The sequence below is a fragment of the Hippopotamus amphibius genome, chromosome 4 (genome assembly GCF_030028045.1).
Source record: "Hippopotamus amphibius kiboko isolate mHipAmp2 chromosome 4, mHipAmp2.hap2, whole genome shotgun sequence".
Lineage (NCBI taxonomy): Eukaryota > Metazoa > Chordata > Mammalia > Artiodactyla > Hippopotamidae > Hippopotamus > Hippopotamus amphibius.
In genome coordinates this window covers 25,531,608-25,557,081 of record NC_080189.1, presented here as the reverse complement: position 1 = coordinate 25,557,081, position 25,474 = coordinate 25,531,608, and the positions used below count along the sequence as shown (strand labels likewise).

Here is a 25,474-nt window from a genome sequence, read left to right as displayed (position 1 = left end):
TTCTGCTCCTGTTCCATCTTCATTAATCAAATCCTACCTCCAGCTTTTTGTTTACAAGCAAGGGAAAGAAAAGCTGAACTCACAAGTTCATGCTGCTGAGATCAAGACCCAAAGCATATGTTGGCCCACATGGAGGGCCCAATGCCAAAAGCCAGGGAGAAAACCAAAGCTTCTCCAAGGAAAAAAAATAAGTGAGGAAAAGAGGAGAAAACACCCTCCATCAAGGACGGACACTGCAGCCAGCCCACACCAGGAATCCCTGTGCCGGTGCTTTGGTAACTGCTGCAAGATGTTAACGCAGGGCCAGGCAGCTGGGGAAGGGGGACGAAGGGGACAGCGGGGACAGAGGGGCAGCAGAGCAGCAGCCAGCCACAGCCGCCAGCCCCTCGCCACTGCGGGGTTCCAGCCGAAGGCAGCTCCAAGCTGTGGGAGGGAAGAGACTTTCAGTCTGGCCAAAATTCAGTTTTACGCCACTGGGCTGGCCGTCTTAATAACTAAAATGAGACCTTTCATATATTTAGAAGTGACTAAAGGACTAAGAGTCTGAAGCCAACATATCCTCCAGAGGAGGGTGTGGGGAGACCTAGACATCACATATGAAGGATGGGTAGGAAGAAAAATAAATAAAGCTGTGGCTTAACGAATTTGCTTATGCAATTATATTCCAATAAAGAGCTTAAAAAAAATAAAAATTTAAAAATTTAAAAAAAACAATTTGCTTAAAAAAAGGAGTTGCAGTTTAAAAATAAAGAAGTGGCACTACGGAGGATATTCCACATGCCAATTAGATTTACACTTTGTAAGTCAGTTCTCAATAACGGGGCTTTCCCAGAGTGCCTTTCTCCCTGTGAGACGCATGGAACACATAGACGTCCATGCTTCCTGACAGTCCTCCAGGGAATCCCACTTTGTAATGGAGAAATCAAAAATTCATTGATTTCAAAACCATCAAAAGAACCAAAATATCTTCTTTGAAAAATAGAGAACACAGCCATGTTTAGAACAGTCAAACAAAATACCCTAGTTCTTTTCTTATGAGCTGGGCTCCTCGGACTGCTGTCCAATCAGCTAGTGGGCAGAACTGGCCCGTGGCTGAGAAGGCAGCTCTTTGGCCACTATGTGATCTGGGCTGTTCTCACAGATTGGACTTCCTTGGTGGTGGCGGTGGTGGTGGCGGTGGTGGTGGGCAGAGTGTGCATCTTGCCACAGATAACTGCTGAGGAGGTGGACGTGGCCAGCATTGAGGAGCGTGATGCCCCTGGCTTCATTCCTCTGGTTGCCAACAGGCTGGGCTGAGAGAGGCAGGACAGAAGGCAAAGCCTTTTCAAGGTAGAGGAGAACACTCAACAGAAGCCTTTTCTTGTCCTTGAAACTGCTTTGCTTCTCATCGTTTAGATGGAGGCCAAAACTATTTTTGACGAATATTATGATTCATGGCTACATTTAAATCTTATTTTTCAGAGAAATTTTAGCTACTGTAACAATTTAACATATGCTGATAGAGCTCTCTCATGCCGCAGGCACTGATGAATAAGACCAGGTTGCTGCTGCCCTGAGAAGGTCACGGTCTAGGTGGGAAGCAGAGAGGTTGACAGACCAACAGCACACAATATGCGCAGCAGTTTGCCTGCCCGGCAGCCTTTTCTCCTTGTGCTAGAAGAGCACCTCAATTGAGCACTGAGGAATGATCCCCCCTGTGGCTTTGCCCACGTGTTTCAAGTGGGCCTCTCCCCACCTTCCTCTCCGAAGCCCCAGAGGGCATGTGACCCATGTCTGGCCTCTGTGAACAGTGCTTTTCTTAAGCCATAGTGGTTGCTTGAGTGATGACATGAAATTAACATGGCAGGGCCACGTCTGCACCTCTGCTGGAACCAATGGGAATGAAACACACCCTTCCCACTAAGGTGGCCATGGTAGGTTGAAGGTATTCCCCCAGGAGATATAACCATCTAGAACTCAGAATGTGACCTAATTTGGAATAAGGGTATTCGCAGTTATAATGAAATGAGATCATCTTGGATGAGAATGGGCCCTAAATCCAACGACAAGTGTACTTACAAGAGACAGAAAAAGAAAAGACTCAAACACACAGAGAGGAAGGCGATGTGACCATGGAGACAGGAATCCGAGTTATGCAGCCACAAGCCAAGGGATGTCAAGAATTGCTGGCAGCCACCAAAAGCCAAGAGAGAGGCACAGAACGGATTATCTCTCAGCGCTTCCAGAAGGAGCCAACCCTGCTAACACATTGATTCCAGACTTCTGGTTCCACAATGGCTGGAGAATAAATTTCTGTTGTTTTAAGTCACACAGTGTGGTGATTTGTTAAAGCAGCTCTAGGAAAGGAATACAGTTGCTAAGCTGGCAGTACACAAGCCCACAGCTGCTGGCAGCCCTCCTCCCGCCACGTGGAAGAAACCTGAGGATAAAGCCAACATGCAAGTAAGCAGAAGCCAGAGCTGGAACAGGATGCATTCCTGTCAACCTCATTTTAAAATATGGAGCTTAGCTGACCTGAGGTCAGACTTACTCCTCGATTTTTTAAGTTTCTGAACCCCAAATTTTCTCGTTGGCTTACGTTTGAGTCCTGAGTGAGACAGTGAAATAAATGTTTTTGTAAAAAAATTAATAAACAGGAATCTCAATTAAAGAGAGTTGGGAGACCAGAAGGGGGAGCTCTCGAGCCCTGTGACCATAGCAGCGCCCAAGAGGGAAAAGAAAAACTCTTCCTCTGGCAAGGACTCAGCCAATGAAAAGCCATGGACTCTGCTTGCTAGAGCCCTCCCAGCTTCCTTTTCCCCTGTGTAAAAGCGTGCTCCTTCCCTTGCCATGTGGGGACTTGCCTGTGTCTCTCCATGGTCACAGACACCAAACCACAATTCTCTGCTGATCCCTGATAAACCCATCTTTGCTGCAAAACTATTTGTTTCAGGTCAACACTTTCTTCACTAAAGGTCTGTACAGAGAGTTGCAATTGCAAGAAAAGAGTTCAGCTAACCACTTCTGGGAATCTAGGAAGGTTTCACTAAGGAGGTATCATTGATTCTGGGTCTTAAAGAATGAAAATAGCTCCAGGCAGACACTGGGATGCAGCATTTCCAAAAAATGGAAGAGGACTCATGCAGGTGCATTAGAAAATGCTCAGGTTCATAAGGTGTAGCACAAAAGTACAATGAGTGAGGGGAGAGAGAAGGAAAGGCAAGAAATCAGACTATTTAAAGAGTATGGTCTCTTTGTCCTCTACACAACTTAGCAGGACAGGCTGAGAAACACGAAACCAAAGTCTGCAATCTCAAAAGAGAAATAGCAAGAGGCAGTAAAAAGAACACAAACTTTGGAGCCAGAGAACTCTGGGTTTGTATCCCATGCTACCACTTACTAATTAATTAGGTTATCTTGGGCTGTTATGTACTTTTTTGAGCGTTGGTTTTCCCATCTGTAAAATAGCTATAATATATGCCTCACAGCCTAGTGAAAATTCAGTTATATGGTACATGTAAAGTAAGCACTAATAGTTCCCTCTCCTTTCAATGAATTATCTAAGGACAACCTTGGACCTGGGGACAATAAGACAGAGAGACAGAGAGAGAGACTTTGGAAAGCAAACATTCACATGTAATAGAATGTGGTGCATGTTGGAATTTACAAGTCAAAAGTAATTAGGTCAAATCCTAATTTTCCATACTTTAAAAGAAAGCTGCACTAAACCTAATTTTTAGAGACCAACTTATCAAATCACCCATTTCTATGACCCTTGACTACGTGGACCCAGAAGTGTTTCCAGAGTCACCACTGTATTATGAAAGCACAAAAACGTTCAGAAGGCCGCATGATGATTAATGAGTCTTAAAATGAATCAGTAACACGAGAGGATAAAAGCAACAAGAAATATGAATTAAGAGGAAAATATTTAGAACCATTAAAAAGAAAACTCTAAACTGCAGGTTCTCCTAGAACACGAGAAAAATAGCAATAAGTATCTCTAATGATCTTTGTTTAAAAAAAAAAAAGTAACCACAACCTGGGAGACACTTACCTTTTTAGCTCTTTTTCACTGAAGCATTAGCCAGAGTGAAATTTTACCCAGAAATAATTCACTTGATCTCCCACCCCCGACTCATCCACTTAAAGGAGTCACATATTCATTTGGGACACACACATTCCAATCTAAGGGCTCTAAGACACACCCTGCCGTTGACCAACAAGTCTTACGGGAGTTTTGTTTCAATGGCTTAGATCCCGGTAGCGTCAAGTCGCCTCATTTTCCCAGGCCTGGGATTTGATCCTACCTGTGCCTGCGTCAACTCACACACCTCCCTGCCTTTACCCCGACCCGAGTCCAAGTCAACCCCAATAAATTTCGAACTCATATTCTGGTTCCATCCTGCCTCTACAATCCAGTTTTTGCACGATCCCCTTAAAATCTAGACTGTACCGTGCCACCCTACAAGCCTTTCAAAGACTTTCCACTGCTTGAGGATAAAATCCACACCCCCTGCCATGACCTATAACACTAGTCAATCACGCCTCGGACTGCTTTTCCCCTCCTGTGCTGCCACCCGCCCCCTTGCTGGGTTCTAGCCACACTGGCTTCCCGGATATCCCTCAAATAAATCATAAACACATATTTGTTTCTTTCTTAGTAAGACACTATTTAAAATTATTAGCTTGAGTTTTTACTTATTAGCTTGTTTACCTGTTTTCTATTTAAATCAGTCTCCCCACCAGACTCTAAGCCCCTTGAGGCCAGAGACCAGAGCTGCGAATTCCCAGCACTTAGCACCACAGTCCAGCTTCACACGGACACCAATCTTCTGTTGAATGAGTCACCAATGGACAAGCTCCCCAGGGCCTGAAGTCGTGAGTCTAAGTATCAGAAGCCCTGTACCTTTAGGACATCTGGCAGTGATGAATCATGAATCACTTATGTACCTGCAAGACTCAAAGCCAGTTGAAGGGGGAATAATACATCCAGCATATTTACCTACTTTGTGATTTTGCATCCACCCTATTTGTCAGACCTAGCAGAGCTCTAGCCCTTAATTCAGCTTTGTCCTGTCGGAAGTGTAGCTCCACCATTTTGTTCTGAATCAAGTTTAGCAGTCTGGGCATCAAACTTGCTGTCATCTACTTAAGCTACTGCTTCTGTTTCCCAGCTTAATCCTGGCCCTGAACTGATTTCTTGGTTCTCTGTCACTCCCTCCCATGCAGCTTACTGTTGCAGACCCAGCCGTGCCCCCAGACCCCATGTCTCCCAAGTAACAGCAGGTAGGTTGTGGATTCTTACCCCGGGCAGGGTCTCACCCTCTTCCACAAAGCTCTTTCATGCGGACTGCTAGCCTGTCCATCTACCTACCTCCTCCTCCAAACTACCCGCTTCCTGATGTCTTGTCACCTGGATTCACTCACCTGCTGTGTGTTCACATATTCACTCATTCAACAACATTTGTAGAGCATCTTCTTGACCTTGCAACTAGAGTACTATACAAAGACTAAATAGGCTCTGATATCAATTCCAGTGGTGGTTGGGGCCTCCCCACAAGCAGTTCTCAGGACACCAACAGGTGTCCTACAATTCAACTCAACTCTGAAACTATCTACCCAGAGAGTGTCAGATTCCACAAGTTGAGGGCTCAGTCCTACACAACTACCCACCCCCCCAACCAGCACTTCAGATGCCAATTGCAAGCCCAAGTTATCACCTGTACTTCTGACCAACTGGTCATCGACTGGGAGTTCCAACAACTCTTTCCTTGGGACTTCAAATAAATAAGGTATGCTGTCCACCTCCGAAGGAAAAGAAAAAAGTAATTAAAATCCACAGTGTAAGATATCTGCATGGTACCCTAGAAACAGACCAAGCGTTCATAGTTGCTCACTTCTCACCCTCTACTTTGTCTTGACATAAGTATACTCAGACTTCTCTCTTTCCTACTTGTCCCTGAACTCGGTCTGCCCCTAAATCTGAGCAAGCACTGAAAAATGGACCATGTCCCCTTATTAGCTGCCTCTGGGGAATTAGCTGACCAGAGCAGGACACTTTCCTGGCAGACTCCACTGGTCATTTCCCCTTTGCCTACCCAAACTTCCCTTAAAAGTTTCTATTAAGCTGTTGCTTACACCTGCCTACCATATGAAAGAAAACCCTTTCTCTCTTTGATTTTGTGATGCTCATGGATTTCTGAATCCAAGTCTTCTCTCTCTTGCAATCGTCTTAATTGTGATTAAAGTCTCTCCTTGTCTAAGTCTGGATTTTGTTTTATTTGAGAGAACACACAGAAGAGAAACCTCACTTAGGTTTGTCTGGGAGGATGAGGATGTGGAGATCCAAGAAGGTTTCCTGGAAATAATCTAAGAACTGAAGGATAAGGAAACATTAAGCAGATCAACATAGGGGCAGAAAGGAATTCCAGACTGAGAGGTGGCAGGAGTGCTTCTCTTGCCACATGGCAGTCAGTTCAGGATGTCACCCAGAATCATAACCTCTTGATCTATGCTCTGCGGGGCTAGATGGACTTCTTGTCTCAGCCTGCATTTGGTGTTGCTCCCAGACATCTGTACCTAGTGAGCTTCCTGAGTCCATATCTATCCCTCTGTGTGCCCACACAGACACCCTTTTCCTTCAATTATATCCCTTCCCCCAGCATGCCATGGACACGTCAACTGAACTCTGGCATCTCCAGAATACCCAAGGTATCAAGTTGTTGATGTGACAGATACAGACCCTCTCTGATTATTTTCATGGACTCTTGGTCTGAGGCATCTCACAACTGCAGGCTTAGGCTGAGTTCCCATAGCCCAGAGATAGGAGACTAAAAGCACACGAGAAATGTAAAGACTGCAAGCTTGACTGGAAACCCTACAAGGGCAAGGGCATTAGGTTGGACTCAGACAGTGCCATATCGCCAGCCTCCAAGAAGGGGGCCCCAACATGCAGTAGGTGCTCAGAGATTTCTTGAATGAAATGTCACATCAACTCCCATGAATATTTCTATCCAGCCTAGGATTCCTCCTGGCAGTCACATCAAGCCCATTCTGAAGGGGAGCACAGTGGTTGCCCTCCACGGTACTAAACACAAAAGGCTAACAATGTACTCTGCACTTTCCTCTTTCCCTTAACAGCCCATGATGTGGGTACCAGCGGTGACTCATGATGCAAATGTGGCCCCGGAGTCACATGGCCCTGAGTACCACTGCTTCCGAAGTGTGTCTGAGCTGCTACCAGAGGCATTTTTTTTCTCACTCATGGAACTGCCAGAAGATATGTTTAAATCATTACTTAAAATTCCTTTCTCGACCAAACCTCTTCCCGGAGCTGTTAACAAGAAACAAAATGTGCTGACTTGAGTCTCACTTTGCCTCCTTTCCCCTGCCTTCCCCCTGTGGGGTCCCCAATGAATCAGGAAATGGCTCTGACCAGGTAACATTGAAAGAAGCAAAGAAAGAAGCCTGGGACCTGTCAAACATGCAGATGTTAGAGAAGAAAGACCGTGCAGTCCAGTTCTGCCAAGGGATGTGACCCTTGAAATAACTGGCACCTTTTTCAATAAATTACTCATCTTTTACCCTCCTGATTGCACTATTCTTGAGCCACTTATTTTCAAGGAAACCATAATTATTGCTTAGTTGATAAGTTATGACAGAAATCAGGAAAACACACTCCTTCTCAGGCCAACTCTTTTAGGACCCACAGAAAGTGACATAAATGGATTCTGATGTTGCTTTGTTTCTGCAGAAAGAGGATTTTATATTATGTTCTTCAAGCAACACAGTAAACTACAGGTGGCACCTTAAAGCTCTCATCTAGCACTGGAGTTTCCAAACAGAGGCGCTTGAACAAGAAAATGACTTTGGAAAGGGAAATAAAAGAATGCAGCGTCTTTGGGGCTAAGCACGAGAGGAGAAGCACATGCCTGTCAGGATGCGGGTATTCAGCTGCACGGCAGGCAGAGCCCAGCTCGCAAGGACAAAGGGAAACGCGGCTGGCTAACCTGGTTACAGAAGCTAATCCCTCAGGAGAAACTGGGTATCTGTGGCCCAAAATCCATCTAAGGGACCGGGACAAATGTGGATTCAGTTCAGACGCCATAAATCAGGGCTCTCAATCCAGCAGGTACGGTGGGTGTTATGGCTGAACTGTGCACACACCACCCCGCCCCCAAAATTCATATATTGAAGTCCTAACTCCCAGTACTTCAGAATGTGACTTATTTTCATTGCAGATGTAATTAATGAAGGCTCATTACAGATATGATTGATGAAGATGAGGTCATCCTTACATGAGGTCACCTAATATGAGGTCATATTAGATTAGGGTGGCTCCCTCAGAAGGAACCACCCCTTCTGACACCTTGATCCCAGACATCTAGCCTCCAGAACCATGACACAGTAGATTATGTGGGGACTCTCTGGTGATCCAGTGGTTAGGATTCTGCACTTTCCCTGCCGAGGGCCCAGGTGCGATCCCTGGTCAGGGAACTAAGCCCCACAAGCCACGCAGCTGGCCAAAAAATAAAATACATAGAGAGATATAGATGATAGATAGATGATAGATAGATAGATAGATAGATAGATAGATAGATAGATAGATAGATGATAGATAGATGATAGATAGATAGATAGATAGATAGATAGATGATAGATAGATATAGATATAGATATAGATATAGATAGATATAGATATAGATATATAGCTATAGCTATATAGAGATATGTCATCTAAGCCACCCAGTTTGTTGCACTTTGTTACAGCAACCCTAGGAAACTCACACAGGTTGCAATAAGAGTTAGGGAGCAGGAAAAGAATAACTCAAAACAGGGACCACCCTGTGGATAACAGTTCCTGACCCTTCCTAAGCATTTAAATGGGAATCTCTGAGAGAGAAATTCAAACCATCCTCTGAGGCTGAATTCCTTTATTCTAGGGATTCAACACTAAAAGGATGTGAGAAATATAAAGACAAGATAGACAGGGTCAGGACCCTGGCACACTCTAGGGACCCAATAGACAGGACTCTGCTCAATAGCTTCGTGCATAGTCAGATCTCAATAACGGTGTGAGTCTCGCAGAGGACCAGACACCTCCATCCTGTCAGGTGAAAGAGTTGACAAGGAATAAGCAGTGTGTCGTGGTTCAACCTCAGAGGCCAGAGTCTGGGGCCAAGCCCCATTCCTAGGGATCCAGCATGTGAGTCAGGGTGGGACGGCACTGTAAGTTTGCAGTGACCTAGAAAGGGACTCATGGCTCACCCTGGGACCACTAGGCACACGGTCCATCTTGGCAAAATCATTCCAAAGCCCAGAAACTTGTAAGCTAAGGTTAGGACAAACGATTGGCCCTGATTAAGACTCAGGAACTGAACAAAACTGAAACTGCTGCCAAGGGCATGGGTGGTGCTGGATGGGAGTGAATGGGGAGCACAGGGGCTAAAGCTGTAGAGCAAGTCTGACTCTGGTCATCTGTAAGTGGACACATCTGAATAGTCATCAATAAGTCAAGAAATAAGAATTGTCAAAAACTATATGTATTTTTACATATTAATCATTTCACAAATACGCACATTACAAAGTTGGCATCATATTCTACATGTGTTTTTTGTGCTGTCTCTTTTTCTCAGGAAACTGTTGAATTTACCTACATTAATTTCATTCACATCACACAGTGTACTCCCTTTGAGCTTGAGGTCCATAAACTGTCACACTCCACTGCCTTATGGCAGGTCTTTTCGTTACATGAACTGCAGGATGCCCTCTCTTGGGCATAGTATTCTTGGACAGTGCCTCTAAATGATGCCTCCATGAAGGCAATGATCACATTCATTTGTAATTGTTTGTTTACATCTTTGTATCCTCTGATACACAGTAACCAGCTCGGAAACAGAGGCCATGAGTCATTTCTGGATCCTGAAAGCCTAGAACAAGATCCATGGTGGGTAAACAATAGATGCTGGCTGAGTCAGTTAACATACAGAAGGTTCAAAAGCAATAGGAGAAAGCTTATTTGGTGAGCCAACACTGACTGGCATTTAATTAATTCATGCACTCAACTAGGTGCCAACACTATTCTATGTAGGATGTTAGTCATGCTAAGAAAAAATAATAGTAATAGGATTGGTCTCTGCTTGGACGTACAAAGCAAGTTTCAGGAAAGAGGAGTACTGGCAGCTTTTATTTGAGCTCTTATGCAGCTCTTATGTAGTTCTCACTCTGCCTTATTTGCTCCCTGAGCAAACTGGGCACAGGCTCAGGGCAATAAGACAACTCCATCAGTGAGGATGCCTAACACAATATGAATTGGCAGTTGTTGACCACTTACCACACCTTGTTCTGTATGATTTCATTGAATTCTTATACAATTGTTATCCCCATTGCACAGATGAGAAAACTGAGGCACTGCAAGAGTAAGTAATTTACCCAAGGTCTTGTAGCTAGGATATGACAGAACTGGAAATCAAACCCAGCCAATAAGAAGCTCTTAGCCACTCCCCAGCACTGTTTGGCCTGAGGGATCTGGGGTGGGCTGAACCTATAGATTACAGGCTTTGGTATTTTCCAGTAATAAAAAAAGTGAAATCTGAGTGGCTGAACAGTATGCAAGCCCCAAAGCTTCCCTTATAGATTACGTGTTAGCAAAGAAAATGCATAAGCCATTGTTGGGACCATCTCTGCCCTTCGGTTCCCAGAGCCTGAGCGAGCCTAACCGCTAGGCTCACAGCAACAACACAGCCAAGAATCTGGTGACAACAGCCATTCAACAGAAATTCATGAAGCACCTGGCATATGCCAGGCACTCTTCTGGGTGCTGGGGTCGGGGGAGTGTCCTTCCATTGAGAAAAACACATTCTAGTGGAAGAGGTATACAGAGAAATTGGCGTTACAATCAGAGTGGCAAGTGATCCCACAGAGTTAAGCTCAGGGACTCATGAGAGCACATCACTAAGAATAAGGCAAGGTACCTAAAGCTGGTCCTGATACCTGAACAATCTTCTACCCAAACAATCAGACCCAGGCAAACACAACTGTTGGTGACACGATTAATAATATTCAACAACCAGGGGTGACAAGAATAAGACAGAGTAGAATATGTACGACAGCAGTTGTGAAGGACTAGTAAAGAGAACAGAGAGGGTAGATGGTCAGGAGCTACTCAAAATCTCCTCTCTGATCTTTCAGGCAGAATATGACCAAGTTTGAAGGTAATTAACAAATCAAGCAAAGTCTTCTCTAGCTATTTATCTTGCACACCAGGCAGCACATCCACCACCTTCATGATAATCTACAGCTTTGCCACACGTTCTGGAAAAAAATCTGTATCATCCCCATTCCTTTCACTAATAATACCTGATATCAAATAGTACTTTAGAGTTTATGAAGAACATTTCACAAGTATTCTATCACGTGATGATCATGCAGCAGAGGGCCACCATTTTATAGACGAGGAAATTAATCTTCAGACAAAGTTTCATAATTGAAGAAGGGAGATTGAGACACGTTTTTGACTCCTAGGTGGGTTCCACTGCATCAAATTTCCATTGTTTACTAAACACTTAACTACAGCATTAGAATCATAGGTTTAAAAGCATCTATTGAATGCTATTTGCCATTTCAACATTAATAGCAGCTGTTGCTACTTAACAGTTCCTAAGCCCTAAATATTAGGCAGGGCCAGAGTGAAGAACAGCTTTGAAATGACGCTCTATTTGATCAAGCTCTGCAGTAATTGTCAAAATCATATACACTTTCTTTGGATCCCTATAAAGCTTCTGCGGGATCGTTGCACCTGCAGTTCCAATTTGCAATTTCCTCAGCCCTCCTTTGAAGTTATTCTTGCCAATTAACCGGTGTTAATATTAATTAAATGTGATTTGCAACTTGAAATGTGGTGTTATCAATGGAACTCAGCTGTAGGAATATAAAGTAAAAATTTCAATTGAATTAAAATGTTTCCTTTCATTCATAGTATTTTACAACATTAATACGTTTGTCAAATTGATTTTTGCCTGCTGGAAGTCATTTTTCCAAAGCAATGAACATCTGAGGGAAAAAGCTGCTCTTTATGTATTTTTTTCTTTCTCCCATTGAAAATATTTTGTTTTAATCTTGAAGCGAATCCATTGCAGTTAACAGAAACTTGATTCTTGTTTATAACCCAAGAGGAAAAAATGCTTTCTTTTAAAACGGTACTGAGATACCTTAAAAATATGATCAGAGGGCACTTTTCCATTGTAGAGGTGGAATGAAATTTCCCTTACTTTATTTCTTGACCCACACTGAAAATAAATTACTATCAAATGCTTTGGCAAGTGTCGGTCATTTTATATACCCAAAAATGAATTAATTCAATTGACATCGCATTAACATTTCAAACAGATTGTGCCAGTCCAACGACCTCTGTGATCCCTTCTGAGATTTTAAGATTCTGAACACACGTCAGACAATAGTCAGAAGCTTCCAGCATTTGCAAATTAGAAGAAAAAAAGTCACGTATGGTAGAAGATTTGACAGAATCAGGTCTATTCTGCCCCCTGTAATGTGTGGGATGATGACTCGCAGGCCTGTCATCTTTAATAAGCCATTCATAAACATGATGACTGATTAAAGGAGGTGTGTCGCCACACTGTGCAAATCCACAGTGAAAAGATACAACGCTTTCACAGATCCCTTTTATCTTCAAAGATAAAGCTTTAGCTTCCTTGCCCCTTACCATGATCGTGGCAGCATTAACATTTATTATCCTGTCTTCTTTTTTAAATAATATAATAAAGTAAGACAAAGAAGGGAAAGAATCTGTCTGAAGCCTCAGGGAAGTCATTTATTGAGTCACAAGCTACAAGTTCCAGATCCTATGACAGAAAAGCATGGGCATGTATTATTAACCTCCTTATTATAATATCAATGAAAACATCATATCAAATCATTAAAACAAGACAGACATAGAGAACTGTGGCCCTAACAACTGAGTATGTGTAATATAGGTGATGGAGAAGTCTTAATAACCAGCAGCAACTAAGCTATTCCCTTCCCTCAAGCCAAAAGAGACCAAAGGGGGAAATAAAAAGAAATTAGGCCAGAAAGGACTCTCCAGGTGTCCATAATTTCCCAGGAGTCATTGAAAAGGACAATAGCTTGGAGAGGGGAAAGCAGCGGGTGGGGGCGGGGGTGTTGGGGTGGGATGAACGGGGAGATTGGGATTGCCATATATACACTACTAATAAGAAAAAAATATCAAACTGTACACTCCAAATATATGCAGTTTATTGTATGTCAATTATATCTCAAAAAAAAATCCTTAAAAAAAAAAGTACAATAGTTTGGAATCATACAAAGAGGGAGGCCGACAAGCCAGTACACCACTCTATAGGGAGTGCCCACTGTGATCCTACTGGGAAGCTCTTGACACATTCAGAATCCTGGGAAAGCCAGACACAAAGATCCCTCCACACACCCCAGTCCAGAACCCTGAGTTATCCATTAGGTCACCTCATCTACACAAGTGATCAGAATTGAGAGAGTAAAATTCTGCAGCACCTCGGAAGGAACCTTTGAGCTGGTTATATTGTGGTCTTCTCCGTTACCAAATTCTGTCTACTTAGCACCTCCTCATCTTGGCTGCTAACTGTCCGTTCTTCTGGTCTACCTCCCATCCCTGGACGTCACCTCCCTAAGTACACCCTTCTTCACTATCACCCTGTTATAGGTATTAAATTGTGTCTCCCCCAAAGATACACCCATTACCTCAGAATATGACCTACTTTGGCAATAGGGTTATCGCAGATATAATTAGTTAAGATGAGGTCATGCTGGAGAGAGGTGGGGCCTTCAATCCAATATGACTGGCATCCTTAGAAGAAGAGAAGATAGAGACACAAGATGAGAAAAGACAGCAACATGATGATGGATGCAGAAACTGGATTGATGGATGAAGCCAATGATCATCAGCAAATACCAGAAGCTACAAGAGGCAGGAAAGGATTCTCCCCTATAGGTTTCAGAATCAACATGGCTCTGCCAATACCTTGATTCAGACTTCTAACCTCCAGAACCATGAGAGAATAAGTTTCTGTTGCTTTTATCCACCCAGTTCCTGGTATTTGGTTATGGCAGCCCTAATACATCCCCTCTCAAGGACAATTCTTGATTCTCTGTCACGGTACCACTCACTTTCAGCTGTGCCCTCTGGCGAAGTTCCTGTCCTTTTATGAAAATATGCTCAATATCCTTGATTTTTTCCTCAAGAACTCTTCCCATCTCCCATCATGGAAAACTTCAAAGAAGTCTGTGAGCCTTCCCATGGCCAAAACCCATCAAGAGAAAAGAGAACACTCTGCCCTTTAGCTTTCCCTAACAAAATCTAGGCCATTATTCCCACATCTTCATTTTTTTATCATTTATACTAATTTCATTATTTCCAGCTTTATTGAGGTATAATTGACAAACAAAAATTGTATATATTTAAGGTGTACAACTCGCTGTTTTGATGTATGTAAACACTGTGGAATGATTATCACAATCCAGCTAATTAACATTTCCATCACCTCACATAGTTGTGTGTGTGTGTGTGTGTGTGTGTGTTGGTAGTGAGAACACTTGAAATCAACTCGGCAAATTTCAAGTATACAACAGTATGATTCATTACAGTTACCATTCTGTACATTAGACCTTCAGAATTTATTCATCCTGTTTAACTGAAGGTTTATTTCCTTTGGCCAACATCTCCCTACTTCTCCTACACTCCTCCCCTGCCCCCGCCCCTGCCCCCTGCCACAGTCCCTAGCAACCACCATTCTACACTCTGCTTTCATGAGTTTGACTTTTTAAAATTCTACATATACATGAGAGCATGCAGTATTTGTCTTTCTGTGTCTGGCTTTTTTCACTTAGCATGATGTCCTCCAGGTTCATCCATGTTGTCACAAGTGGCAGGATTCCCTTTTTTTAATGCTAAATAATACCCCATTTTATATATATTTTCTTTACCCATTCATCCATCAATGGACACCTAGTTTGTTTCCATATTTTGGCTATTGTAAATAATGCTACAATGAACACAATAGTGCAGATATCTCTTCAAGATATTGATTTCATTTTCTTTGGACATATACTTAGAAGTGGAATCACTGGATCATGTGGTAGTTCTATTTTTAATTTTCGAGGAAACTCCATATTATTTTCCATAATGACCATAACAATTTACACTCCTATCAACCGTGTACAAGGGTTTTCTTCCCTCTACATCCTCACCAATGCTTGTCATCCCATACCTTTGTGTAAAGCCTCTCCCCAAGAGTGTATCCTCTGCCCACTTTAATTCACACTCTACATGTTCTACCACAGCAATTACCTTTCCCACCTCAATTATAAATTTTGTTAGAATGAGCTTCAGACCTACATCTCAGTTCCTGCCTTCGCTCTAGACCAGTGTTCTTTGCTGCTCTTCTCCACAAAGGTGTGTACGAATACTTACAGTTTTTTGGGTTTATAACCAAACCATGCCATGCTTCCCATCCCAAACCAACCTTTCCATTTCACTGTTTTTTTTTCTCTCTCTTTTTTTTTTTTTTGTTGTTGTTGTACCACATGGCATGCAGGTTCTTAGTTCCCTGACCAGGGATGGAACCTATGCCCCCTGCAGTGGAAGCGTGGAGTCTTAACCTCTGGAACGCCAGGGAAGTCCCTCACTGTCTCTTTTCTATTCATGGCACTTGCATTTCCCAATTGCCCAGGTTCAGAATTTCAAGTTTAACTTTATTTTGGTCATACCATCAAGCTCTACTTCTAAGCAGTTACTAAGTTCCAGAGACTCTGCCTCACAAGTGCCTGTCAGGTCTGTTCCCTCTTCCATTCCTATTATCACTACCCTCTATGAGGCTAAGATTGATACTGCAAAGGCTTCTCAACTGGTCTCCCCATCTTTCACTTCTCATTAGCAAAATCTTAAATACATATCCTGATAGACTCTTCTCTCCTCAGTAGTTTCCTCCATTGTCTAGAAAACAAAGGATAAAATTAATATCCTATGAGGTAAAATATTCACCTATGTGCCCGCGTCACGCTTTCCAGTTTTGTCTTCCATACCTCACTACACAAACTTTGATCCAGTCAAATGTGCTGTTTGCTGATCCCAAATATTTTTTTGCCTTCTCCAATAAAAATGCTATCGTCAAGGATGCCTGGGGCTGAGACACTAACAGCTAGAATATCAAGAGGCTATCTGTCTTATTTTATCAACTAACCCCATCCCTCTCTCCCTGCGAAGGATCCTGACCAGAGAAGAGGCATCACTGACATCTGTGTTCATGACCAATACTCACTCATAAACTTTGTTCTTAAAGACTCACGAAGGACACTTCCCCAAGTCTCAGATTGTGTTAAAATGAAAAATGTTCTAATCAAACCATACAAGCAATGTATCACTACACAGATTTTCATTTTACTATCATTCCATTCTGATCTGTCAGAATTAATCAGAGACAAAATATAGGAAGCCTCAATCTACACTGAAATTTCTTAGCAATCAACATTGCTGAAGAGGGAAATTCTGAACAGAGTACAAGAAAAGTTATGAGTTGGCAAAATATACAATTTCATTAGTAGGCAGACACTCTAAAAAAAGGATGGATACCTCTCCTTCTCAGTCAAGAGACTAAGATTTTTAAAAACACTAGTAACAGTGACAGAGATGTCATCTATGTTGTAGTAAGAGGAGCAAATGTTACAGAACTGATGAATTTTCATTAGAGTCATCAGATCATTTCAGAATGGGTTAAGTTGCTGCCATTTGCCATTCCCATTAATATCATTGTCATGAAAAAGGTTTAATTTTCAGCTATTTTTGTTCTAGATAAAATCGTTGTCATTAAAATGAGGGATGATCTTGATATTTAATATATTCCATGGCATACTCTAGTGTGGTACTAATTTGGCCTTTTCAGTATTCTGCATATTAATTGACAATCCAGCCCTCCTCCATTCCCCAGATAAGCGAGAACTGAAATAGAATGGACAGCCAATCAAGTCACAAAATATTGAAAGGATCAACATAGAAGAAACAGGATGCTCTAATCAGGAGCATCATACACAAGGTGCTAAAATTATTTTCTCCTATACTAATGACTAAGATAGAGACAGCAACAATGAATGGTACCATCTTACTCCCTTTTAGGTGACAGTTACCTAAGTATAGCAATGCTCCCTAAAAGTGAAAACTAAGTGGGGGTTTTTAGTAAGAAGAATAAAACTGCACTCTCACTTAAGAATAATGCATGTTATCAGATTCTGCAACAATTGGCAAATCATGCCCTGTATTGAATTTTTCATAGTAATTTGTGTCATGGACACAAAATGTGTCCTATAGTTGAGAATGTACAAGATCACTGTAGAAAACTTCTCATTTCAACACACACTCTATTAGTTTCCTTCTTTCATTGAATTATCACTTCGGTGAGAACTGACCTCAGCTGCTTAAATAATGCATTAACCCCTGCTCTCAGAAGCTATTGTTTTCAGTTGAGTGGGCATTCCTCCTAAGGATAAACTCGGGATTCTTTTCCAAGAAGGTAATATAATTTACCACCATTTAAAGTTCAATTGAATGTTTTGAATCCTTTTATAGCAGTAGTGATATAATTTAAAATTCCAAAGAGCAAAGATTGTGGCGTCATGGGTATTTACAACAGGAATGAATCGTTGTCCCTTAAATAAATTAAGCCAAACTTTCCAAAAAGACCAGGTCTTTTCTATAGTTTCTGCAATAGCACAGCACTGGAACAAATGTTAAAGACACCAAATATTGTGTATAATGTTTCTATGCTCTGTTATATGCAAAAGAACAGATCCCAGTCATCTTCGAATCTTTCAAGAGAAAACCTCATTCCAATAACTTTAGACTCTTTGTCTTTGCTAATTAGGGAATAAGGCCAAATCACTCCCATGGTCTTTCCCAGCATTGAAGCTTCTAAGAAAAACAATAAATATCAATATAATTTCCTGCAAGTTACTCAAAAACAGCTAAAGGGCACTTTAAATTTTTGGCAAAACATTGTTATTACTTTTATAGAAAAATATGCAAATTTTATTCAGTAATTCTTATTAAGAACAACCGCGTTTGTTAAGTAATGGTAATATGTCTCCTTTCATCCACAAAGTTATATTGTTGGCCAATCAGCAATAAGATTTATGTCCTAAGTTGTTTTTGCTTTCTGGTTTTTCCACACAGTGTAATGAATTTACAGCCTCATGGCTAAATATGCACATAGTAAAATACCTACAGAGATTTGGATGAGAACCTTGGACAAACCCAGGACAGAGTTCACCAGCACCCTGTTCTAACCAAGTTTTCACATCTTGCCCTTAATCCCACTGTAAGTTTCATTGTTTAAGGTAAGAATAAAAATTCAAAAAGTCAAATATGACAATAAGAATATCACTTAAGTATAGCCTTGGGCGGGGGGGTGGGGAGACTTCAATATTGTTTTAAGATGATTACCGGTCTTAATCCCTCTAGTGTTGGATGTTAAATTCCACTGCCTTTTTTAAAAAATTTAATGACTTGCTAATGTAAACCTCCATCTAGAACAATCAAATAGTATGTCATTTATTCAAATTTACAGTGGCTCTAATGTGCCAGCAAACTCCCTCGTCAAAACAGACTTTAAAAAATGTTCACCTGAGTCAGGAGCACTACTTCCTAAATTAGCACCAAAGTGTCACCTTGACAGACCATGAACAACAAAATTATTTACAATAAGCCCAGCTTCCCCCTAGAGGGGACAGCCTGGGTCATGCATCTGCAGGAGCTCTAATTATTCCACACATATCAGAGAGCTCTTGGGGATGCTCAGACTTCTGCAACCTGTCGCCTCCAAATACGATCATCTGATAAACATACACTTACCAATCTCCCGCGAGATCTGAGTGAAGGCCTCCACGCCACTCTCTCCGTAGTTGCCCTCGGAAGCCAGAGTCGACACATAATTCCACCCCAGTGCTGTCACAATGTCCACCATGGCTTGCGCTTGGTAGGAGTCAGGGGGGACCACCCGAGAGAAGAAGTCATACCTGGTGTTATCACTTAGCTCTGGGGCTGTGGATGCATAGCTGATTTGAGGTATCTGCAAAACAAATGACACCTCATCTCAACCCATGAGGAATCTTGTCGCATGATGGATTGTCACACAAGAGACTAAAGAGCCAAAGCTATTCCAGAAACCTAGACAGATCAACCTGCAGCCGAACTATGGTTTCATGACCACCAATTTAGTCAGAAAGTATTTCATAAGGGTCTGTGGACTCACTTTCCTTCAAAGCACATTTCTAAACAGTTTGAAAGAATTCAGTTTTGGTTCAGGTCCCGTTGTTTCAGAAGCCAAAGCAAAACATTTGTGCTTTTTGTTGTTGTTTCTATTTTATTCTGTACATGATAAGTTCTAGTGCAGAAATGAGGCAGAAATGAACATGAAATGTACATACACGCCTCAGAAAAGGTCACCTCTGAAATCGTCTTTGGCTTCAGAACATAAAGGCTACATAATGACGAATAGGGAATTTAATATGACTTTCTTCTTACGCTTGATACCTTTTCAGTCTTAAGATTATATTTTTGGTATATTTTAAATATATAGTTTTGCAAGTCTAATCATTGCTTATTGATATAATCACTGAGTACCACAATAAGATTTGGGAACAGCTAACCATGTTTCTTTTAATTATAACATCTTCCTAGCCTTCCATCCCTCAAAAACATCACAAAATAGGAATTACCATACCATAATTTCTCTAGGAAAAGAGACTATTTTCAGGCATAAACAGGGTGAATTGCCAAAAGATATTCAAAATTAGAGATCATATGTCATTTCTCCTAAGTACATTCAAGCTGAGTAACAAATTAACTTCATGCCACAAATCTACCCCTAAAATGTTTGAAATTCAGTACTCACTCATATATACAAGTGAAGATTCTTACTCTACCAGTGAAAGGTGTTAGGATAGAAGAACACAGGGCTGTTAAAAGTACGGCAGAAGGACATGCAGGCTAGACGGAGCACAGAAGATGCAGGAAGTCTGGGAAATAGGCAGGGAAATATGTTTCAGCCACAGGAAACTGCATGTCCAAAGGCACAGAGTCAAGAAAGGGCATGGTGGGACTTCCCTGGTGGTCCAGTGGTTAAGACTTCGCCTTCCCATGCAGGAGGTGCGGGTTCCACACAGGGCTATACACTCTGGGATCCAACCATCCCCCACCAGAGGAGTACCAATCCACATGGAGATTTTGACTGTCCTCTTGACATCTTTGATGAACCCTCAACATCTGGATAACCTTTCTTAGGTCTAGAGTGTCCTACTCCATACTGGTAGCCAGTGAAGTGACATTGAACATGCTAATACATAAAAGCCTCATTACCCAGGGAAGAGAAGTAGAAGAATGTGCTTGGAGCTCTCCAGGGTGCTGCAGGATTTGTTTGGCTTCTGTAAAACCTGTATCTATCTATATTGCCTGAAACAATGATTTAGTCTATTTCACACCCAACTCTTCTGGGTCTTGTTCTCCTAGTGGGACCATATTAACTTGCCTGTTAACACTGTGGGATCATGAAAACCAGTCTTGACCTGCCTCCTTTTTGCCCCCTCTGCTTTCTCTGTGAGATACACCAGCCATCTCTTGGTAGACTGTTTCCTTGATGAGGCTTTGTGCCTTTGTAGTACATGACTGCTCAGCAAGGACACATGTCCAAATCTCTAACCACACACCAAATCTTGGCCTTTTTTTACCTTTTCTTGCTTGCTTCTAGAGGACCTGGGAAAGAGACAATGGATGACTCAGTGATGTCTACCCTTTACTAGGTAAAACTTTCCCAAAGATCAAGAGCATGTGCCTTTCTATGTTCTAATGAAAAAGATCCAGCAGTCTGAGCTTCATTTTGGAAGGAATTCTGTGTGTGTGTGTGTGTGTGTGTGTGTGTGTGTGTGTGTGTGTGTGTGTGTGTGTGTAGGAGGAGATAGGGAGCATTCTATAGGAAATTCTATAGCACTATACCATTTCCTTGTTCTATTTGGATATATAATAATCCTCCCACTTCCTCAGCTACTCAGAGTCCAGCAGTAAAATGCTCTACACAACCCCCACCCTTCCTATTATAATGAGCCACCCCTTTCTAAAAATGAGCACAAAGTGTGAAAATTGAGTGTTTGAAACCAAAACTAATTATCTCAAATTACTACCTTCAGTCACTCACTTTCAGGGCTGTTTAATTAGCAGTCAGCATCATGTTTAGGATTAATTAAACAGGTGTAAAGGGTATATAAAATAAAAGTGCAGATAAGAAATGGTTGTTTGAATAATTACGTAAAGGACTTTCTCCAAAGTCTTGAAGAGTTTTCTCTTTGCTGATCAATGTGCGGAAAAGTAATATGAGAGCATGTGTTCATGTTTCCATTTGTTCAACGCTTCCTATGTCTCAGCTACAATAATATATGCCAGGATATACTTATCATATTTCAAGACAACTTTTCAAACTGTCATGGAATCACATCTTATTTTTATTTTATTGTGGTTGACCACTAAGCATTGGCTTATTAAGCATTTGAATTTCTGTGTCAGGAAACAGACTGACAGACTTAGAGAATGAATTTATGGTTACCAAGGGGGAAGGGTAGCAGGGAAGGATAGATTGGGAGTTTGGGATTGACATGTACACATTGCTGTATTTAAAATAGGTAACCAACAGGGACCTACTGTAAAAGATATATATATATTTTTTATATAATATATAAATTTATATATAATCAAAAAACTGTTATAAAAACAATAAAAAAAATTTCACAAATTTTCTGTGTCACCATCCCCAATATTTCCACTACCCTCAAATTAAACCTCTACTGGCAACTGAAGTGGGAATTCTTTTAAAACCTAAAATTTTTTTTTTCTTTTCCCTACACTGAATGCATCCTATACAATCCCTTCACCCTGGAAGTTTCAGCTACCAGAAACAAAAACAGCAATAAAAAATGTGGTGGGTGGGGCATAGAAGTAAGGGAGGGAAATGAGAGGGGAAAGAAGGTGAGTGTACCAAGAAAAGAGATGCTAGGGAAAGCATTCTGCATCAGCCCATCCTTTGTAAGATGTCACATCCTTTATAAGTCTCTGTGAAGTCTCACTTGCCCATTCAAAAGATAATACCCCAACTCTTCAGTCTGGCTTCTGAAGCCCTGGTATCAGATTCTGTCCCATCCTCCTTCCCAGCTTCATACCTTTGCTGTCATACCCTGACAGCACCTGCACCCCTGCCCATGCTGTTCTCTGTGTAGAGAGACTCCTCTCCTCCACCTCACGATCTTCTGCACAAATGCAATATCCACCTCAAAAGTTTGGGATTGACATATACACATACTGTATATAAAACAGATAACCAACAAGGACCTACTGTACAGCATAGGAAACTATACATTTTGTAATAACCGATAAGGGAAAAGAATCTGAAAAAGGATATGTGTATGTATAACTGAATCATTTTGCTGCACACCTGAAACTAACACAACATTGTAAATCAACTACACTTCAACCCATTCATCCATCCATCTATCCCCTCCTCCCAGGGAAGCGTTTACTAACTCTCTCAGGCAGAGCAGTGTTTTGTCGCCCCTCGTCCCACAGCCTCCATCGTCTGCCATTAGAACCAAAATCGCATGCTGGCTTAGGGCCCCTCAGGGACAAAGTCTCAGTTGATCTACTTGGTGTCACCAGGGCTGAACAGAGCAAGTGCTCAATACATGTTTGGAGGCAATTAATTACTCAAACTGTGGCAGGGATTTTAATACAGCCTCTTCTCCACGGCCCCCTAGCCTACATTCCACCAAAATATCACATGGGCTTTTGCCGAGACCAGCTCCGCGACTCGAGGTGAGTGACGAGTGCCGCAAGCTTGAAGAAGACACAGACACAGACTGAAGAGAAAAGCAGGACCGGGGGGCTCAAGACCTCTCGGATCAAGAGCCCTGCTGACTCATCCCAGGTTGCTTTTATTGAGTTCCTGGGCTAACATTCTCAGGTTACACCCATAAACAATCAAAGGCCTCACATGACTGAGGCAATTATCTTTGTTTACTTCCTGGGTCCGAGTTGAGCAGGTGTGGATTTGAGCTGGGGGTGGAGAGCAAAACAGCCCTGGGGGCAGGAGACCTCTCTCAGATATTAGGGGTCTGTGCCCCACCCCTGTTGGCCCCTCTGCGGCTGTGCCTGTCTTAGGTTGTTCCTCCTCTGAGGAATCTTACCCGTCTTTGGCTAACCAGCCGTCCTTCAGGGCCAAACAGGGTGATATTAGTCTCCACACCCCGCACCCTCAGTTCCTCCACTGCTCAAGCAGGACATGCTGAATCCCATCGCTCGGCCCACATACTTCAACATTTTCAAGGTTTCAGAAAGGTTCCCCAATGTCTTCCCACAGGCTCTCCTCCATTTGCCCCTCTCCATCCTTCTCCATCCTGCTGTACGTTCTAGGCGGTTGCTTTGTGACTGTCTCACCTGGGCTCCCTCGCCGCAGGCTTTCAGTTGAATTTGGCCAGTGGGAGGCATCTACAGAAGATGTGAGGGCAGGAGGAGACAGGAGAGAGTATTGAAGCCCCCATCTCCTCCCCCACCCCCCAGCGCCAAGCTCCATGTTTCTCTACCTGAGTCCTCATCAGCAGCTGAAGCCCTCACCAGGCTCCCATGATGAGTCACTGCTCTTGGCCCGTCAGGTCTTTCCACAGTTGCTAGTGCCTAAGTTCTCCCCATCTCGGGCTGGGGCCTGTAACTGTGCCCGCACCTTATAAATGGTCCTTTTATTAACCTCTCTTCTCTTATCCTGTGAGTGTGCCAGAAGCCTACCAGTCCACCCACTCTTCCAGGGACATTCACTGCCCTGCCTCCCCACCCTCAGCCCTGCCCTAACCTCCTGCCCTTCTCCATCCACTTTCCCTCCCTGCCACCTCCATCACTGTCCTTACAGGGTGTCTTCCTTTTCTCCCTCTTTCAGTGCCTTAAGGCATCAAAATGCACCATTTTAAAACACCTGTCATTTTGCTTTTTTCATTTCTTATTTTCCTTGTGCTGAGATTTCATAATAATATGATGTGTGCTTAAAATAAGGCCATATTTCCATTATCCAAATAAAACATATTTGAGGCATGACTCAAGATACCCACTACCATACCCTTCTTTAAAAACTGCTTCAGCTTCTACTTTTCCGATAATTGTTTTAGTTAGGGAAAAAATCCTCTCTTACTCCCACTATATGTTCACTTCAGCCCATAAAGAAGAGATTACTACCCTCAACCTCACCCTTCTTGGCGAGTTCCAGAATGAGTACTTCCTCCCTAGACCACCACCTCTTATTTATTCTCCCCAAAGGGGAGGTGAAACTGAACAAGAGGTCAGAGTTCGATGTTTCCTGGGCAACAGCAGATAATGCTCTGTCTTCATTCTCTGACCTGCTCGCACACAGCCCAGGCTTCTTTCTTTTTCCTGTGTGCTAAGAAGAACAGGCAGGGTCTCTCTTCTTGGGGAGGAAGCCCACCCCTCTCCATATTCCACTGACAACCAGGTGTGAGAAAGCATGAAGCCCACGCCACTGGTTGAACAAGAGACATCAAGTCTTCTGTGCAGGCAGAAGCGCGTCCCAAGGTTGAGATGTGGTGTGGGAGTAGGAGGCACCGTTTTGGCCTCAAGTCTACACTGAATTCTTTCTAATCCAGTTCTTAACAGACAGCCATGTGTATGGGAAGTTATCTGGTGTTTGCTCAGCTGTTAATAAAACTAGTTACTTGATCCACATTTAGCTAGGTATTCTGTGAATCTTGGACTGATACATTCTATTATATTCCAAAAGTTTAACTTAGATCTCAAGGTGGCAAAAATCCTATTTGAAAAGAAATTCGTGTACAGTTTCTTAGATATTTTGTTAAAAATAAAAACAAACATATATATTTTTTTCTTTTTAAAGAGTAGCTAGCAGATATTATTGTCCTCTAGTGTCTGTTTTCTACTTCTTCCAGATAGAACTCCAGATTTTTACCTAGGACTTGGCCACTTAGAAGAAAACTACATTTCCCAGCCTTCTTTGCAGCTATGATCATTAGTATAGTGGTGAGTGTAACTTCTGAAAACATGTCCTTAAAGGGAGGCAGCAGGTCTTTCTCATGCCCCTCCCCCTTTCCTACTGGCCAGAATTTGGGCATAATCTAACATTCAATTAGACATCTCAGGCCATGCCATAGGGATGGTAGGACAAAACAGCACACCCCGACCTAGTCCAATCCACTGTGATACCCGGATTCCTGAAACCACCCGATGGTATTCCTGCTTCTATTCCTGTCTCTCTCAAATCCACGCTTTACCAGCAACCAAACTGATCTTTAAAAAAAATAGGTAATATCAAAATCTTGCTGAAAGCCCTTGAGTCATTCCCCCAATGACCTTAAAACAAAGCCTAAAAGGCTTTCC

The 25,474-nt window shown here is 42.3% G+C and overlaps 1 protein-coding gene across 1 annotated transcript in view; it reads right to left on the bottom strand.

Annotated features, from left to right (window-relative positions):
* Positions 1 to 25,474, bottom strand: part of GRM8 (glutamate metabotropic receptor 8) — a 757,013-nt gene that overhangs the window by 587,814 nt on the left and 143,725 nt on the right. Inside the window, exon 2 of the mRNA XM_057733569.1 lies at positions 18,893 to 19,109. Coding sequence (XP_057589552.1) covers positions 18,893 to 19,109 — 217 coding nt within the window. The remainder of the gene's footprint in view (positions 1 to 18,892; positions 19,110 to 25,474) is intronic.